We start from the raw sequence: 16,929 nt of genomic DNA, 5'->3' as shown, positions 1-16,929 counted from the left end.
ATCCAGAATATTAACACATATGATCGGGATCGAGTTTATCAACATCAGCAGAAACAGAGCACAAAGGTATTTTTTAAGACAAATGATAGAAAAATATCAGGAAGGTCAATGCAATAAGAAGATTGGATTAAGTAAACCCAAATTACTGTGGATGCTTGAAATCTGAAATAAAACAGAAAATTTGGGAAAAACTCAGCAGGTTTGGCAGCATCTGTGGAAAGAGAAACAGAGTTAACGTTTCAAGTCTGTACAGATCAGGTAAGAATGGCAGATTTCCCTCCCTCAAGGACACTAATGAACCAAAGATCCAATTTCTGGACTGTCAAATTGAGATTAGGGAAGGGGATCAGAGTGAAGGTGTAAAGATTATGGGTGAAGACTTGAAGAATATGAGTAGCTTCAAGTTCCTGGGGTCAGTGATGGGAGGAGATGGAAATTTGGAAATGAAGAAACAGATTAGCTCTGGCTGCAGTAATTGGAAGATGTGCAGTGGAATATTCTGTGATAGAAAATTATCACTGAACTTGAAAAGGAAGAATCTACAATCACAGCAAGTAGTTGAGGCCAAAACATTGTGTGATTTCAAGAAGAAATTAGATATAGCTCTTGGGACTAAAGGGATCAGGATATTGAATTCGATGATCAGCCATGATCATAATGAATGGCGCAGCAGGATCGAAGGGCCGAATGGCCTACTCCTGTTTCTAGTTTTTATGTTTCTATGTAGTGGAGAAGAGATTGAAATGGTCTGGACATCTGTTATGGAGAGTGAGGGAGGAAATGTGGTGAGGGGAGTGATGGACATGGGACTGTCAGGAAGAAGGAGAGGAGGAATGTCTAAGACCAGATGGAAAGATGTGGTGGACAGAGACAGAAATATAATGGGATTGGGAGAGGGATGGTGACTGACAGGAGGAGATGGTGAAGCAGCTTTGTGGTGATTCCAAGTAAAATGGGAAGAGGAGGAAGAAAAACACCCAGATCCCAGTGAACATGGATGTGGTTAACAGCAAAACCAAATTGTGGTAGTTACTCGTGAACTGGCTGGTGTCTCAGCAGATTGGATAACTCGATGAATCCTTTCCCCACACTGGGAACAGGTGAATGCCTCTCCCCAGTGTGAATTCGCTGGTGCCTCAGCAGGTTGGCTGACTGAGTGAATCCCTTCCCACATTTAGGGCAGGTGAATGGCCTTTCTCCAGTGTGTGTGCGCTGGTGTTTCAGCAGGGTGGATAAATCAGTGAATCCCTTCCCACACTCGGAGCAGGTGAACGGTCTCTCCCTGGTGTGAATTCGTTGGTGAACAGTCAGGTTTGTTGATCTCCTGAACCCAGTCCCGCAGTCAGTGCACTTGAATGGTCTCTCGTCCGTGTGAACGCGTTGATGGGACATCAGTTGGCTGGAACTTTTATAGCACTTCCCACAGTCTGGGCATTTAAAAGGTCTCTCGTCAGTGTGAACTCGCTGGTGTGTCAGCAAGTCAGATGGCCGAGTGAATCTCTTCCCACATTCTGAGCAGGTGAATGGCTTCTCCGCAGTGTGAGTCATTGTGTGTAAATGCAGGCTGCCGGACTGAGTGAATCCCTTCCCACACTCGGAGCAGGTGAACGGTCTCTCCCCAGTGTGAACCTGCCGGTGAACCAAGAGGTTGGATAATTGAATGAATCCCTTCCCACACTCGGAGCAGGTAAATGGTCTCTCTCCAGAGTGAACTCGCTGGTGTGTCTGTAGGTGGGATGACCGAGTGAAACTCTTCCCACACACGGAACAGGTGAATGGCTTTTCCCCAGTGTGATCACGTTGGTGTGTCAGCAGGTGGGATGACTGAGTGAATCTCTTCCCACACAGAGCAGGTGAATGGCCTCTCCCCAGTGTGAACACGCCGGTGATTCAGCAAGGTTGCCGACCGAGTGAATCCCTTCCCACACTCGGGGCAGGTGAACGGTCTCTCCCCACTGTGAAGTCGCTGGTGATTCTGCAGGGCAGATGAATGAGTGAATTCCTTCCCACAGTCCCCACATTTCCACACCTTCTCCCTGTTGTGACTGCGCTTGTGTCTCGACAGGCCAGCTGACTGGCTGAAGCCTCGCCCACACACAGAACACTGTACAGTTTCTCTCCACTGTCAACGGTGCTTCTTTCTTCCATGTTCAAAATCCGATGAAATTCAGGTTATGATAAATTAGGTGACCCCGTCAGATTTTGATGTGATGTTTGATTTCAGTTTCCTGACTGCAAATCCTCCCCTTCTAAAGCCCTGTGAAATTGATTTAAAACAGAAAAAAGGGAGTGAGAGAGAACCCACAAGAACACAAAGGCAGATTGTGAAATTGAGCTGAATGAATCTGGTAATTTGTGGGGCCGGCACTAGGAAAACGTGACCATGGAAACTGCTGGATTGTCACAAAAATCAGACAGGTTCAGTAATATCCTTCAGGGAAGAGAACCTGCCATCTGTTCTGTGCCTTCACAAGACTCTGGACACAATGGGTGAAGAGAGACAGAGTGATATATATACACATAATATATACATACACACGAGAGAGATTGCCCCAATACAAACTTCACTCCCTAACCGCGCTATCCTTCTCCCGAGCAACTATCTGAAGTGAAATTAATTTCACAACATTACTGCCATCCTTTACCCAAAACTGAGCTTCCGACCCTGTACCTCTAGACTTAACCACCCCATCTCTGAAATCTCCTCCATCACACAACCCCGTGAGATATCTGTACTGATCTAATTGTGGCACCATGAGTGTGCCACATTTCAATCACACCAACACTGTGAAAAAGTGTGTGTAACTGGAAAATACAGATCAACGTCCACAACCAACACCCGCCCCGATACAAGTCATTCTTAATTGGTCAATCTCTGCTTCAAGGCTCGGTTCTGGGACAAACGCCTGCAACAAAATAATAGCAAAATACTGTGGTTGCTGAAAATCTGAAATAAAAAGAGCAAATACTGAAAATACTTAACTTGTTAGCTAGTAACTGTGGCAAGAGAACAGAGTTAAAATATCTGAGTGTGCAGAATCAATATGGATATACAATCAGGATCAAGCGTAGGCCATTCAGCCCCTCAAGCCTGCTCCACCATTTAATAAGATCATGGCTAATCTGACAGTAACTTCAAATCTTCAATTCCAGGGAATTATGGTGCAGATTTGATGTTTAATATCAGCCAATGAGCAAAAGAGAAATGATCTCCAGTGCAGGAAAAAGAATTCCTGACCATTGGAAGATAGAGATGGTACATCAGAAGCACATAGCTGAGGGATGGGAAAAGGTGAAAGCTTCATTTAGATACAGTTGCAAGAAAATAACAGTAAAGTACCAAACACGGTTAAAATAAATCTACTACTAGAAAAATAGAGAGTTAAACAATGACAGAGGTAATCAGAGAGGGCAGAGGTGAAACAGAGCAATGGATGGATATGAATTCAGATCCAAAGAAAAAGAGTCAGACCAGCCTGAGAGATAGAACAGAGCACAAATAACAGAGCATGGCACTAAAAGCACTGGATTGTAGATGAATGCTCAATAATACTTACTTCTGGAACTTCGAGGACCTTCGCCGGGTTAGGGATAGTGAGGAGGTCATTGACAGGAGCTATCGGCAGGTGGTCACACCGGGACCACGGGAGGAGGGTAACTGGGTAACAGTGAGGAAGGAGAAAGCTCGGGTGATGGTGAGCACCCCGGTGGATGTGCCCCTTAATAATAAGTACTCCTGTCTGAGTACTACTGGGGTGGACAGCCCACCTGGGGGAAGCAGCGGTGGCAGTGTCTCTGGAGCTGAGCCTGGCCCAGTAGTGCAAAGGGGTAAGGAAAGGAGGGTAGTGCTAATTGGGGACTCTACGGTGAGAGGGTCAGATAGGCGTTTTTGCGGACACAGACGGGACTCTCGGATGGTGGTTTGCCTCCCTGGTGCAGGGGTCCGGGATGTCTCTGGTCGAGTCCCAGAAATCCTGAAGGGGGAGGGAGAGGAGCCCAAGGTCGTGATGCATATAGGTACTGCTGACATCGGTAGGAAGAGGGAAGGGGTCATGAAAAGAGAATATAGGGAGTTGGGTAGACAGCTGAGAAAGAGGAATGCAAAGGTAGTAATCTCGGGATTGCTGCCTGTGCCGCGGGAGAGTGAGAACAGGAATCGGTGGAGAATTAATGCGTGGCTGAGGGACTGGAGCAAGGGACAAGGATTTGGGTACTTGGATCATTGGGACCTCTTTAGGGGCAGGTGTGACCTGTTTAAAAAAGACGGGTGGCACTTGAATCCCAGGGGGACCAATATCCTGGCGGGAAGGTTGGCTAAGGCTACTGGTGAGACTTTAAACTAGAAAGGTTGGGGGGAGGGAATCGAAATGAGGGGACTGAGAGCGAGGAGGTTAGCTCGCAAATAGATAAGGAATGTAGACAGGGTAAGAGGGAGGTTAGACGAGTGAGGGAGAAGGGAAGTGCTCAGGCTGAAGGTCTGAGATGTGTCTATTTTAATGCCAGGAGTGTAGTGAATAAAGTGGATGAGCTTGGAGCGTGGATTGCTGCTTCGAATTGTGATGTGGTGGCCATTACGGAGACTTGGATGTCTCAGGGACAGGACTGGGTGCTTCAGGTGCCGGGTTTTAGATGTTTCAGGAAGGACAGGGAGGGAGGCAAGAGAGGGGGGGGAGTGGCACTGTTGATCAGGGATAGTGTCACGGCTGTAGAGAAGGTGGACGCCGTGGAGGGACTGACTACGGAATCTCTGTGGGTGGAGGTTAGGAACAGGAAGGGGTCGGTAACTTTGCTGGGTGTTTTCTATAGGCCGCCCAATAGTAACAGAGATGTTGAGGAGCAGATGGGGAAACAGATCCTGGAGAGATGTAGGAATAACAGAGTTGTCGTGATGGGAGATTTTAATTTCCCAAACATAGATTGGAATATCCCTAGGGCTAGGGGTTTGGATGGAGAGGAGTTTGTTAGGTGTGTCCAGGAGAGTTTCCTGACACAGTATGTGGATAAGCCTACTAGAGGAGAGGCTGTTCTTGATCTGGTGCTGGCTAATGAACCTGGACAGGTGGAGGATCTCTCGGTGGGTGAGCATCTTGGGGATAGCGATCATAATTCTATCTCCTTCACGATAGCATTGGAAAGAGATAGGGTCAGGCAGGCTAGGAAAGTGTTTCTCTGGAGTAAAGGGAAATACAGTGTCATCAGGGAGGAAATTAGACGGGTAAATTGGAAGGAGGCATTCTTGGGGAAAAGTGCCGAAGGAAAGTGGAGGATTTTCAAGGAATGTTTGTCTGGAGCTCTGCATGACAACGTTCCGATGAGACAGGGGGGTGTTGGTAGGGTACGGGAACCGTGGTGCACGAAGGTTGTGATGAACCTGGTAAATAAGAAAAGAGAGGCGTACAGAAGGTTCAGAGAGCTAGGAGGTGTTAAGGATTTAGAGGAGTATACGCGATGTAGGAAGGAGCTTAAGAAGGAAATTAGGAGAGCGAGAAGGGGTCATGAGAAGACCTTGGCGGGTAAGATTAAGGAGAATCCCAAGGCTTTCTACAAATATGTCAAGAGTAAAAGGATGAGATGTGAAGGCATAGGACCCTTAAAAGGTGAAGGGGGAAAAGTTTGTGCGGAACCGTTAGAAATGGCGGAGGTGCTTAATGAATACTTTACCTCGGTATTCACGGTGGAAAGGGATCTGGGTGGTTGTACTGCTGGATTGCGGAGGACAGAAAGGATCGAGCATGTGGACATAAAGAAAGAGGATGTGTTGGAACTATTGAATGGCATCAAGGTTGGTAAGTCGCCGGGACCGGATGGGATGTACCCCAGGTTACTGTGGGAGGCGAGGGAGGAGATTGCGGAGCCTTTGGCGATGATCTTTGCATCGTCGATGGAGACGGGAGAGGTTCCGGAGGATTGGAGGATTGCGGATGTGGTCCCTATATTCAAGAAAGGGAACAGGGACAGCCCGGGAAATTACCGACCGGTGAGTCTAACCTCAGTGGTTGGTAAGTTGATGGAGAGGATCCTGAGAGACAGGATTTATGATCATCTAGAGAAGTTTAGTATGATCAAAAGTAGTCAGCACGGCTTTGTCAGGGGCAGGTCGTGCCTTACGAGCCTGGTTGAGTTCTTTGAAAATGTGACCAAGCACATTGACGAAGGAAGAGCGGTGGATGTGGTCTATATGGACTTCAGCAAAGCGTTCGATAAGGTCCCCCATGCAAGACTTCTTGAGAAAGTGAGAGGGCATGGGATCCAAGGGGCTGTTGCCTTGTGGATCCAGAACTGGCTTGCCTGCAGAAGGCAGAGAGTGGCTGTGGAGGGGTCTTTCTCTGCATGGAGGTCAGTGACCAGTGGAGTGCCCCAGGGATCTGTTCTGGGACCCTTGCTGTTTGTCATTTTCATAAATGACCTGGATGAGGAAGTGGAGGGATGGGTTGGTAAGTTTGCTGACAACACCAAGGTAGGTGGTGTTGTGGATAGTTTGGAGGGATGTCAGAAGTTGCAGCGAGACATAGATAGAATGCAGGACTGGGCGGAGAAGTGGCAGATGGACTTCAACCCGGATAAGTGTGTGGTGATCCATTTTGGCAGATCCAATGGGATGGAGCAGCAGTATAAAATGAAGGGTACCATTCTTAGCAGTGTAGAGGATCAGAGGGACCTTGGGGTCCGGGTCCATAGGACTCTTAAATCGGCCTCGCAGGTGGAGGATGCGGTCAAGAAGGCGTATGGCGTACTAGCCTTCATTAATCGAGGGATTGAGTTTAGGAGTCGGGAGATAATGCTGCAGCTTTATAGGACCCTGGTTAGACCCCACTTGGAGTACTGCGCGCAGTTCTGGTCACCTCATTACAGGAAAGATGTTGAAGCCATTGAAAGGGTGCAGAGGAGATTTACAAGGATGTTGCCTGGATTGGGGGGCATGCCTTATGAGGATAGGTTGAGGGAGCTTGGTCTCTTCTCCCTGGAGAGACGAAGGATGAGAGGTGACCTGATAGAGGTTTACAAGATGTTGAGGGGTCTGGATAGGGTGGACTCTCAGAGGCTATTTCCAAGGGCTGAAATGGTTGCTACGAGAGGACACAGGTTTAAGGTGCTGGGGGGTAGGTACAGGGGGGATGTCAGGGGTAAGTTTTTCACTCAGAGGGTGGTGGGTGAGTGGAATCGGCTGACGTCGGTGGTGGTGGAGGCAAACTCGTTGGGGTCTTTTAAGAGACTTCTGGATGAGTACATGGGATTTAATGGGATTGAGGGCTATAGATAGGCCTAGAGGTGGGGATGTGATCGGCGCAACTTGTGGGCCGAAGGGCCTGTTTGTGCTGTGGCTTTCTATGTTCTATGTTCTATTTGAAAACCTCCTGCTGCAGCTGGAAAGATATCAGAAGCATTGGAATCAGAGAAATCACAGACTTCAAATCTTCCAACTCCCTGTAAAAGGAGATTACAAGAGTCATGTGTCAACTGTGGTTAGAAAATAAGAGATAAACATTTTTCTTGGTTTGCGATTGCTCCCCTTTTAACCCCCTGTAAAAGGGTGCAGGATTATGTAAAATGGGATATGCTTACATTGGAAGTAATTCAGACAAGGTTCACTGAGCTGATTCCAGGCACAAAGTGTTTTTTTTAAATGAGGAAACATTGGGCAGGGTGTATATATACTCATTAGATTTTAGATAAATGTTGTAACTGAAGCATATAAGATTCTGTGGGTGCTTGACAGGATAAGTGCTGCAAGGATGTTTCCCCTCAGAGGGAAATGTGGAACTGCAGAGCCAGTTTAAAAGGAAGGGTTGAAGACAGAGATGAGGAGAAATCGATTCGTTCAGAGGTCCAGTAGCCTGTGCAATTCTCTCCTTCAGTGAGCAATGGAAGCTGGCTCATTGGGTATACACAGTAAGCGTTTTAACAACACCAGGTTACGCTGTGTTTACCCCAGTCCAACGCTGTGTTTACCCCAGTCCAACGCTGGCATCTCCACATCATTGGGTATATTCAGGGCTGTGTTATGCACCATTTTTACCGACAAGGGAGTGGTGGGTTGGGGAGGTTGGGGCTGGAGGAACATTGAGTGAAGGCAATGATCAGATGAAGCACTGACTGGCAGAGCAGCCTCGATGGGTCGAATGGCCTGACACATGCGCACTGATTCACATTCCCACCTACAGAAGGGCGGCAGTCGGCCCAGGCCCAACACGACCAGCTGCGGCTCCATTTGGTACAAACGGGGGGGACCGGGATGTTCTTTCCCGGGATTTGAACAACATGTTTCCGAAGCCTCTCCAACCGCCACATTCACCGCGCGCCGCTCTTCACCTCCTATTGACCCGGGATCCGTCTGTCGCCATTACCCGCACTGCGCATGCCCGAGACTCCGCCCCTCATTCACTCTGATTGGTTGGAGGACCAGCCGCTCCCGCTCGGTCCTGCAGCCCCGCCCCTCATTCACTCTGATTGGTCCGGAGCTGCCGTCAATCTGTTCCCGGGCCCAGCGAGCTGGAGCATGCGCAGTGTCGATTCTGGATGGGGTCAGTTTGGTTGGAAACTGGCAACAGGTCAGATTCAGAAACGAGGTGAGCGGGAAACACTGGAGCCGGCAGGTAGTGTGGGAGGCTAAATAAATACAAGGTGTAGGCCCAGAACCGTCAACGAAAAACCATCGGCCTTCCATTTGCCACACGGGAGCCGTCGTTTTGTTTCTTCTGTGGTTGAAGGCTCGGGTTAGCGCCGCCATCTTTATAGGGGGCAACATTCTGCAATGCGCATGCGCCATCTTGATCATGGGCCATGTACTGCAGTGCGCAGGCGTGGCCATTGTGGCTGGACTCTGGGGAGGATTCCCAGTCTCTGACCTGCTCTTGTTTTAAGAAGTCTCACACCTGGTTAAAGTCCAACAGGTTTATTTGGTAGCAAAAGCCACTTGCTTTCCGAGCGCTGCTCCTTCATCAGGTGAGTGCGAGTTCTGTTCACAAACAGGGCACAAAGACACAAACTCAATTTACAAGATAATGGTTGGAATGCGAGTCTTTTCAGGTAATCAAGTCTTAAAGGTACAGACAATGTGAGTGGAGAGAGGGTTTAGGACAGGTTAAAGAGATGTGTATTGTCTCTTGTAGACACAGGCTCTTGTAGGTCCAGTATTCATATGTCTAGTCCAGTTCAGTTTTTGGTCAACGGTAATCCCCAGGATGTTGATAGTGGGGGAATTCATTGATGGTAATGCCATTTAATATCATGGAGATGATGGTTAGATTCCCTCTTGTTGGGGATGGCATTGGCTGACATTTGTGTGTCGTGAAGGTTACTTGTCACTTATTAGCCCAAACCTGAACGTTATCCAGGTCTTGCTGCTTTTGGACATGGACTGCTTCAATATCTGGGGAGTCATGAACAGTGCTGAACTTTGTATAATCACCAGTGAACATCCCTTCTCCCCCCCGCCCCTTTTCTGAGCTTATGGCGGAGGGAAGTTATTGAAGAAGTCACTGGAGTTGGTTGGACCAAGGACAGGACTCTGAGGAACTCCTAAAGTGATGACTTGGGCCTGAAATGACTGATCTCCAACAATCACAACCATCTATACATATGACCTGGAGATGCTGGCATTGGACTGGGGTGGGCACAGTACGAAGTCTCACAACACCAGGTTAAAGTCCAACAGGTTTATTTGGAATCACAAGCTTTCGGAGTGCTGCTCCTTCACCTGATGAAAGCTCGTGATTGCAAATAAACCTGTTGGACTGTAACCTGATCTCTATTTGTGTGAGGTGTGACTGAACTAGTGCAGAGGTTTTGCCCTGATTCCCATTAACCTCAATTTAGATAGGATTCCTCGTGTTGACCTCTTTTATCCATGTTTAGATCAAGGCTGTAGTGAGTTTAGGAGCTGAGTGGCTCTGGTGGAACCCAAACTGAGCTTCAGGGAGCAAATTATTATTTTGTAAGTACCATTTGATTGCACTGTCTAGAATCCTTTCCATCACTTTGCTGATTATCAAAATCCTGTAACCCTCTTCCTAACAGCACTGTGTAACTGCACCACATGGACTGCAGCAGTTCAAGAAGGCAGCTCACCACTGCTTTTTTGAACAATAAATGTCGGCTTAATCAGCGACACCCAGATCCCACAGAGGAACTTTTAAAAATTAGGAAAGGTAAAACAATGTTATGGTTTTGTGAGGGGAATTGAATACATAACAAAAAGAACTGATGTGGCTGCACTTGGCCAGGCTGGATTTGTCCTGCTTTTTGTGGATGGCACAAACCTGCGCAATTTTTGACATTATTAGGTAGGTGTCAATACTCCAACAACACATTAGCAGCTTGCTGGAAAATCATTCAGGAAGTGAAACCTTGTCCATTTTGGAGTTGTCTGACATCACTCTGGGTCTTTGGATTACTCGTCCAGTGACAAAACCACAATGCCACCATCTCCCCATAAGGTTACTGGTCTCTATGGGGAGATAACAATAGAGATATGTCCAGTGTTGTTTTATAGTACACATTAGATATAATAATCATGTTTCAGTTATAGAATATATTTATTATTTCCATTCTTGTAATCTAGTACTGTAACTATGTTACATAGTTCCAGTTTGTGACAGTACAGATCAGAAGGAATCTGGTTTAAAATTTGAGTCCCTGTCAACTCTCTGCATTCCAATCCACTCAGTCCCATTCCGTCCTCTTTATCCCCTTACTGTGTATGTCATTTTCCTTTGAGTGTCCACCCAATATCATTTTGAAACTTTATCTTCTCTTTAACCATCCTCAGAGACATTCCAGATTTTGACCACTCGCTGTCAAGATAAAATTATTCCTCCCATTCCCCCTTCCCACCTCTCTCTAATTAAGAAATGCAGTATTTATACCACATGTTTTTAGTCCAGTTATATGACCACAGAAACTGGAAATGTCTGTGCTGAATGTTAATCCTGTACTGACAGAGACAACTTTTGTAAATTCCTTTTACAGAATATCAGAAGGTGAGGATTTGCAGACAGAATTCTCAAACCAAATGTCAGGTGAAGAATGGCCAGAATTGCTCGATCGTCAGGACCTGAATATCATTGGCCTTTGAATCGAGAAGGAGAATGTTTCTCTGTTCTGTCTGCTTCAGAAAATTTTAAACGTCAGTGTGACTTGAAAAGCACGAAACACACATGCAAATGAGAGCGTTCCAGTGCACTGACTGAGGAAAGAGCTTTGACCAGTTAGATAATCTAAAGAAACATTACAGGAGAGAAAGACCATATCTGTGCTGAAGCTGTGGGCACCTCAGCTGATCAATAAACCTGGAGAAACACAAGGACGCCCGCACCATGGAGAAACCGTGGAAATGCGGGGACTGTGGGAAAGGATTCAGATCCCCATCCGAGCTGGAAATTCATCGACGCAGTCACACCGGAGAGAGACCGTTCACCTGCTCTAAGTGTGGGAAGGGATTCACTAATTCATCTGATCTGCACACACACCAGCGAGTTCACACAGGAGAGAGGCCCTTCACCTGCTCTGTGTGTGGGAAAGGATTCACTCGCTCATCCAACCTGTTAGAACACCAGAAAATTCACACTGGAAACAAGCCATTCACCTGTTCTGTTTGTGGAAAGGGATTCTCGTGGTCCTCCCACCTCCTGGTACACCAGCGAGTTCACACTGGGGAGAGGCCGTTCACCTGCTCTGTGTGTGGGAAGGGATTCACTCGGTCCTGTAAACTGCAGATGCACCAGCGATTTCATGCTAGTGAGAGGCCGTTCACCTGTTCTGAGTGTGGGAAGGGATTCATTTATTCATCTACCCTGCGGACACACCAGCGAGTTCACACTGGGGAGAGGCCATTCACCTGCTCTGAATGTGGGAAGGGATTCACTCGGTCAGCCCACCTACAGACACACCAGCGAATTCACACTGGGGAGAGGCCATTCCCCTGCTCCGATTGTGGGAAGGGATTTACTCGGTTTTCCATCTTGAAAACTCACCAGCGAGTTCACAGTAGGGAGAAGCTATTCACCTGCTGTCAATGTGGAGAGGAATTCTCTCGGTTATCCATCCTGCAGACACACCAGCGAATTCACACAGGTGAGAAACCGTTCACATGTTCTGACTGTGGGAAGAGATTCTTTCATTCATCCGCCCTACTGAGACATCAGCGAGTTCACACCAAGGAGAGGCCATTCCCCTGCTCCGAGTGTGGGAAAGCATTCACGCAGTTATCCAATCTGCAAACACACCAACAAATTCACACAGGGGAGAGACCGTTCACCTGCTCTGTCTGTGGAAAGGGGTTCACTCGATTATCCCACCTGCGGACACACCAGCGAATCCACACTGGGGAGAGGCCGTTCCCCTGCTCTGAATGTGGGAAGGGATTCACTCGGTTATCCATCCTGAAGACACATCAGCGAGTTCACAAGTGATTGCTGGTGGATTGTGCTGTTATTGCTGCTGTTAATCACAGTAAGAAGTCTCACAACACCAGGTTAAAGTTTGGACTTTAACCTGGTGTTGTGAGACTTCTCACTGTGCTTACCCCAGTCCAATGCCGGCATCTCCACATCATGTTAATCATAACCAGGACTGAACCATGTTCATTCTGACAGTTGGTGAAATGGGAGGGTTGGAGGGTTTCTTTCTGCTGGAGCCTCCCAACCTTCCTAAAGAGCAGTAACCTGAGCTGGGCTCAGTGTTCTGTTGTGGCCTCACCAGAGCTTTAGAAACTATCAGAATAACCTCCCTGCTTTTGTTTTCAATTCCTCAATTTCTGAAGCCCAAGATCCCAGATTTTCCAAACAGGAACATCACACAGTTTTGCTAGAAAATAAAATGCATTTTAACAACATTCTTAAAATGGCAGAAGAAGATTTTGACCAGTGAAGGAAGGAGTTGTTGACACAAACACAAGCTATTTTGACCTTGCTCTCTCCAAAAGAGAATCCAGAATGTTTGAGTCTGGGAAATGAAATTAAAAATGAAGCTGCAGCTACAACTGAGCAAGAAGAAGACATTTCAATGTGGAATTGACTGGAATATTCTCTCTGGATTTAAACAATGGAGGAACTACAAACATGGAAGAAAATAAAGTTCAAAATGTGAACTCTGAACAGACTGTTTTCAAAATAGAACTTGAAAATTCACAAATGAACAGCAATGAAGACGCTCCTTTTGCAGGAGGAACTTTGGACTATAATTATTGGAAGAATAAAAGTTTCAGAAAAGACTACAAGCAGTAATTTCCATCTTCAGTGGACTGAGATTCCTGGACATGGAACCCAGCAGTGTGCTGAGTATAAAGAAACTCTTGGGGTGAGGTAAAAAAATGGAACTAGATTTATATCATAAATCTTTATTGACTGTACTATTCAATTTGTAGTGTTGTCTTTTTAAATTTTATTTAAACATACAGTAAAGTTTGTTTTTGTTTAAAAATGTGGAATCTTGTGATGTAATTCTTTCAGTTAATCACTGGGTGTTCAAATTTCTCTGCAAACGTTAACAGTCCTGACCGAGATCGCAAAAATTCACACAAACAGTGTTTCAAAACAAATCGAAGAAAAAGATGTTTTTTCTTCTTCAGTACAAACGTTACACATGAAGAAACCCTCTTCTGGTTTCTCCAATAATTTGTTGCTTCGAGCAATTCTTTTCATGGAACAATCAGATAATTGATGACTGAAAATGGAACTAATTGTATCCCTTTACAGCAGGAGGGCGATCGCCCGGCACAGAGGGGAATTAGGGATTTCTCCCATAGACCAATTGACAGGGATTCTACCTTCCAACCACCTGAAGTGAATTCTTTACATGAATCATCCGTGCCAGTGCAGTTATCAACTTGCAGTTTGGCTGATCAGAAAATGCTTTGTTGCTGATTTTCCTTGTGTTAGGAAGTGACAATGCCAAGACCAGATCTTGTTTCCTCCTTGAACGGGATGTAACCCGTGTCCACATCTTCATTCTTCCACTGGTTGTAAGGTTCAGACTCCGAGAACATCAGCAGGTAATCAGACCCTGACAATTCCCACTGCCTTTCAGTCATTTCTCACAAAAGCTGCTGGGATTGGAAGCTTCTGTCTGAAATATACTTTCTTTTAGTTTCCAACCTTCACCATTAGACAAGCATTTTCTGTTACCATGTTATAATCCTGACAGCCTTGGGGTGGAGTCAATCTTTATTTGGTACAGATTTGTTCACAGAATCAAACATTACAGGTTCAACTCTGACTCCAAGTTATATTAGTGAGTCCCACTTTTTACCTGCTCATTATAACTATCTAATCAGTGCCCTCCATCTGAATAAACTTCACCTCTATTGATATAATTAACAGCCACAGTCAGAGCATCCAAAAGGTCACTAATGGGTGTGACTGCCATGGTGTCTCAGCAGCTTGGGTGATCAAGTGAATCCTTTCCCACACACTGAGCAGGTGAATGGTCTCAGTTTGGAAACTGAGGGAAAATAAAATTTCAGGCAGAAGCTTCCAATCTGGTAGGTTTTATGAGAAATTGCTGAAAGTGAGTGGGAATTATCAGGGTCTCTCCCCAGTGTGAATTCCCTGATGTTTCAGTAGGTCAGATGATGTTCTAAACCTCTTTGCACAGTGAGAGCGCCTGAACGGGGGCTCCTCAGTGTGAATGCGCTGGTCGACCCTCAGGTAGGCTCAGGTTTTAAAGCAGCTCCCACAGTCAGAGCATTGAACAGGTTTCTTATTGGGGGAGGAGCCTCAGTATTCCAGCAGACTGGATGATTGACTGAGTCACTTCCCACACACACATCAGATGAATGGCCTTTCCCCAGTGTGTAATCGTTTGTGTCTCAGCAGACTAGATAATTGAGTGAATCCCTTCCCACACTCAGAGCAGATGAATGGCCTCGGCCCAGTGTGAATGGGTTGGTGTGTCAGCGGGAGGGATGGGTGAGTGAATCCCTTCCCACGCTCTGAGCAGGGGAACAGTCCCTCACCCGTGTGAAATCGCTGGTGGTTCTGCAGGGTAGATGACTGAGTGAATCCCTTTCCACACACACAACAGGTGAATGGTCTCTCCCCATTGTGAACCCGCTGGTGTGTCAGCAGGGCAGACGAATCGCTGAATTTCTTCCCACACTCAGAGCAGGTGAATGGCCTCTCCCTGATGTGAAGTCGCTGGTGATTCCTCAGGGTGGATGAATCACGAAATCCCCTTCCAAACTCAGAGCAGGTGAACGGTGTCTCCACAGTGTGGCTGCATCGAAGGGATTCCAGCTTCGAGGGACAATTGAATCCCTTCCCACAGTCCCTACATTTCCATGGTCTGAGTGTCTTTGTACATCTCCAGGTTCAGATGAAGGTTTGACCCCACAGATAACACATACATGGTCTCTCCTCACTGTGAATCCTTCAATCTTTTCCAGGCTGTGTAACTGGTTAAAGCTCTTTCCACAGTCAGTTCACTGGAATACTCTCACTCGAGTGGATGTGTCTCAGTGATTTTCCAGTCACACTGATGTTTAAACAGTTTGAAGGGACAGACAAACATTTCCCATTCTAGTTTCAAATGCCGATGGTATTCAGATCCTGAATAATTGGGTGACTCTGTCAGATCCTAACGTCATGTTTGTTGAGATTTGTGTCTGCAAATTCTCCCCTTCTAATAGCCTGTGAAAGAAATTCACAAAAATCATTGCTGTCAGTACAGGGTAAAAACTCAGAACAGACAATTCTAGTTTCTGTGGAACATTCTTTCATCTCATTCTTGAAAATTTGTAAATCTCCATCCCAAACACTCTCCCTCCATTCTCACTTTGCTCGACCTGAAATAGACATTGTCCTGAGGGTGCTGATTCATCCTAATCGACAGATCCGTGCTGACTGTTTCATGTACTGAAATATTCCTGAAATCTTCACACAGGCTTGTGTCTAAGCAGATAAAAAATTTGCATATTTAGTGAACTAAAAATGTATGCAATATTCAGCACTCTATTACATGATTAGAGATACAGATGGGTGCGGAAGAACTTGACTTGGGGAGCAAGCAATCATGTTCTGGAACTCACTGACGATGACAGTGGTGGAAGTGGAGACGACCAGTGATTTCAAAATAAAATTGGTCGGGCACTTGAAGGAATGAAACGTACTGGGGAACAGGGATATGGAGGAAAAATGGCACTGAGTGGATTCCCCGACAGAGACTTGGCACGGACTCAAGCTGCTGAATTGATTTATCTTGTGCTCTGCTGACTCTTTAACTGGAAAATATACAGAGTAGTTACAATACTATTCAGGAATTAAACAAAATCAACTGTAACACAAATCCATAAATAATATACCTAATATGCACCATATAGTAAGAAGTCTCCCAACACCAGGTTAAAGTCCAACAGGTTTATTAGGAATCACAAGCTTTCAGAGCACTGCCCCTTCATCAGGTGAGAAGGAGCAGCCTCTGAAAGCTCGTGATTCCAAATAAACCCGTTGGACTTTAACCTGGTGTTGTGAGACTTCTTACTGTGCCCACCCCAGTCCAACACCGGCATCTCTACATCATATGCACCATATAACAACACCAGACATATCAATGTTGTTACGATTCTCATGGTCACCTTATAATAAACAAATTCCCACAAATCACAATTGAATAAACTGAAAGACAATGTTTCATTTTTAAAAAATGTTACTTTAAAAATTAATCTAAAATTAACATCAATGAATCATGCATTAAGAAACAGTATTTGAATAGACAAGATAAATTACACTTTAAAAAGCTCAGACAATAAAAACAGGTTCCACAAAATCACAAACATTTCCCCCTCAGTATATTTGGCTCTAATTCCAGTTTCAGAGAATTTCTCTGTCTCTGTATTTCCCAGGGGGGAAAGAAAGTGTTTTCCTCACAGATGTTGTCCAGAGGATGAAGTTTGAGTCTGTGTGTGAAGTTTGAGTCTGTGTGTGAAGTTGAGTC

General features: G+C 45.9%; 1 protein-coding gene across 1 annotated transcript in view; it reads left to right on the top strand.

Moving 5' to 3' along the window:
- Positions 1 to 16,929, top strand: part of LOC144487530 (uncharacterized) — a 64,742-nt gene that overhangs the window by 40,960 nt on the left and 6,853 nt on the right. Inside the window, exon 7 of the mRNA XM_078205616.1 lies at positions 11,976 to 12,146. Coding sequence (XP_078061742.1) covers positions 11,976 to 12,146 — 171 coding nt within the window. The remainder of the gene's footprint in view (positions 1 to 11,975; positions 12,147 to 16,929) is intronic.

The sequence above is a fragment of the Mustelus asterias genome, unplaced genomic scaffold (genome assembly GCF_964213995.1).
Source record: "Mustelus asterias unplaced genomic scaffold, sMusAst1.hap1.1 HAP1_SCAFFOLD_847, whole genome shotgun sequence".
Classification (NCBI taxonomy): domain Eukaryota; kingdom Metazoa; phylum Chordata; class Chondrichthyes; order Carcharhiniformes; family Triakidae; genus Mustelus; species Mustelus asterias.
This window is presented reverse-complemented; position numbering and strand designations above follow the sequence as displayed.